The sequence below is a fragment of the Limulus polyphemus genome, unplaced genomic scaffold (assembly GCF_000517525.1).
Source record: "Limulus polyphemus unplaced genomic scaffold, Limulus_polyphemus-2.1.2 Scaffold4446, whole genome shotgun sequence".
Classification (NCBI taxonomy): Eukaryota; Metazoa; Arthropoda; class Merostomata; order Xiphosura; family Limulidae; genus Limulus; species Limulus polyphemus.
In genome coordinates this window covers 24,136-26,075 of record NW_013670056.1, presented here as the reverse complement: position 1 = coordinate 26,075, position 1,940 = coordinate 24,136, and the positions used below count along the sequence as shown (strand labels likewise).

Sequence of the window (1,940 nt, the reverse complement as noted above, 5' to 3'; positions counted from 1 at the left end):
GTTTTTATTTTTAGTAATTTACCATGGAATGTAGTAATGTTCCTCAATATTTTTATTTTACTAATATACCATGAATATAGTAATGTTCCTCAATATTTTTATTTTACTAATATACCATGAATGTGGTAATGTTCCTCAATATTTTTATTTTACTAATATACCAAGGAATGTAGTAATGTTCCTCAATATTTTTATTTTACTAATATACCAAGGAATGTAGTAATGTTCCTCAATATTTTTATTTTACTAAATTATACATTCACTTGAAAATGCTGGTATGTTATCTAAAATTCATGATTGTTTTCTGAGTTCAGTTAACTTTCTTCAAATATTTACAGGTTTTTGGAAGTTTTAGAGAAATATAATCCCAAACTTCAGTGGGACAACAGTTCACAAGAACATTTCATGCAGTATAGGTGAGCTTGTACAGCAAGATAATTCTTCAAGGAAATATTAATTCCAAGTGTAGCGATCTAAGTTTCTGTAAAATATACCTTAAATTATACTGGTAGCAATCAAAGTGTCTGTAAAACATACCTTACATTTTACATGTAGCGATCTAATTTATTGTAAAATATACCTTAAATTATACTGGTAGCAATCTAAGTTTCTGTAAAATATACCTTAAATTATACTGGTAGCAATCTAAGTTTCTGTAAAATATACCTTACGTTTTACATGTAGCAATCAAAGTTTCTGTAAAACATACCTTACATTTTACATGTAGCAATCTAATTTAGTGTAAAATATACCTTAAATTATACTGGTAGCAATCAAAGTTTCTGTAAAACATACCTTACGTTTTACATGTAGCAATCAAAGTTTCTGTAAAACATACCTTACGTTTTACATGTAGCAATCAAGCTTTCTGCAAAACATACTTTAAGTTCTAGTTGTAGCAAACTAGGTTTCTATAAAGTATACCTTAAGTTGTACTGGTAGCAATCTAGGCTTCTGTAAAATACCTCAAGTTCTACGTGCACCAGTCTAGATCCTCTAAGTCCTATCAAGCTCATTTATGTTTTAACAATAAACTTAAAGTATATGTGAGTTTTGTATCTTAATAAGCATGTTTTTTATACCATAACAAACTTGTTTAAATCTAAACAACAAACCTTGTAGTTGAGTTTTGTATCTCAATAAGCATGTTTAAATGTAAACAATAAACCTAGGTTGTAGTTGAGGTTTATATCTTAACAAACTTGTTTAAATCTAAACAACTAACCTAGGTTGTAGTTGAGTTTTGTATCTTAATAAGCGTGTTTAAATGTAAACAATAAACCTAGGTTGTAGTTGAGGTTTATATCTTAACAAACTTGTTTAAATCTAAACCACAAACCTAGGTTGTAGCTGAGTTTTGTATCTTAATAAGCATGTTTAAATGTAAACAATAAACCTAGGTTGTAGTTGAGGTTTACATTTTAACAAACTTGTTTAAATCTAAACAATAAACTTAGAGTATTGGTTTGTTTCCTGTCATTTATCTTCTACAATCTTCAAGTGAAAATAATTTTGAAAGTAAAAGAAAAACTTTGCATAATTTAATTTAGAATTGCTTTAAAAACTAAATATCAAATTGGAGTATTAGAAAGTAAACATATACAGAAATCTCCAATAAATGTGTTTTGTGTAAAGGTTAGCAGATATCTAAGTCAAGACTTAAAATTGTTGGACATAGACTGAAGAGTTTTGTTCCAGTTTCATCAGAGTTGAATTTTTAATTGTTGGATATAGACTGAAGAGTTTTGTTCCAGTTTCATCAGGGTTGAATTTTTAATTGTTGGATATGGACTGAAGAGTTTTGTTCCAGTTTCATCAGGGTTGAATTTTTAATTGTTGGATATGGACTGAAGAGTTTTGTTCCAGTTTCATCAGAGTTGAATTTTTAATTGTTGGATATGGACTGAAGAGTTTTGTTCCAGTTTCATCAGAGTTGAATT

At 28.1% G+C, this 1,940-nt stretch overlaps 1 protein-coding gene across 2 annotated transcripts in view; it reads left to right on the top strand.

The window, feature by feature from the left end:
- Positions 1-1,940, top strand: part of LOC106471160 (chitinase domain-containing protein 1-like) — a 21,875-nt gene that overhangs the window by 17,612 nt on the left and 2,323 nt on the right. For both annotated transcript variants that reach the window (XM_013931748.2, XM_022399772.1), the window contains exon 10: positions 339-416. In XM_013931748.2, coding sequence (XP_013787202.1) covers positions 339-416 — 78 coding nt within the window. The remainder of the gene's footprint in view (positions 1-338; positions 417-1,940) is intronic.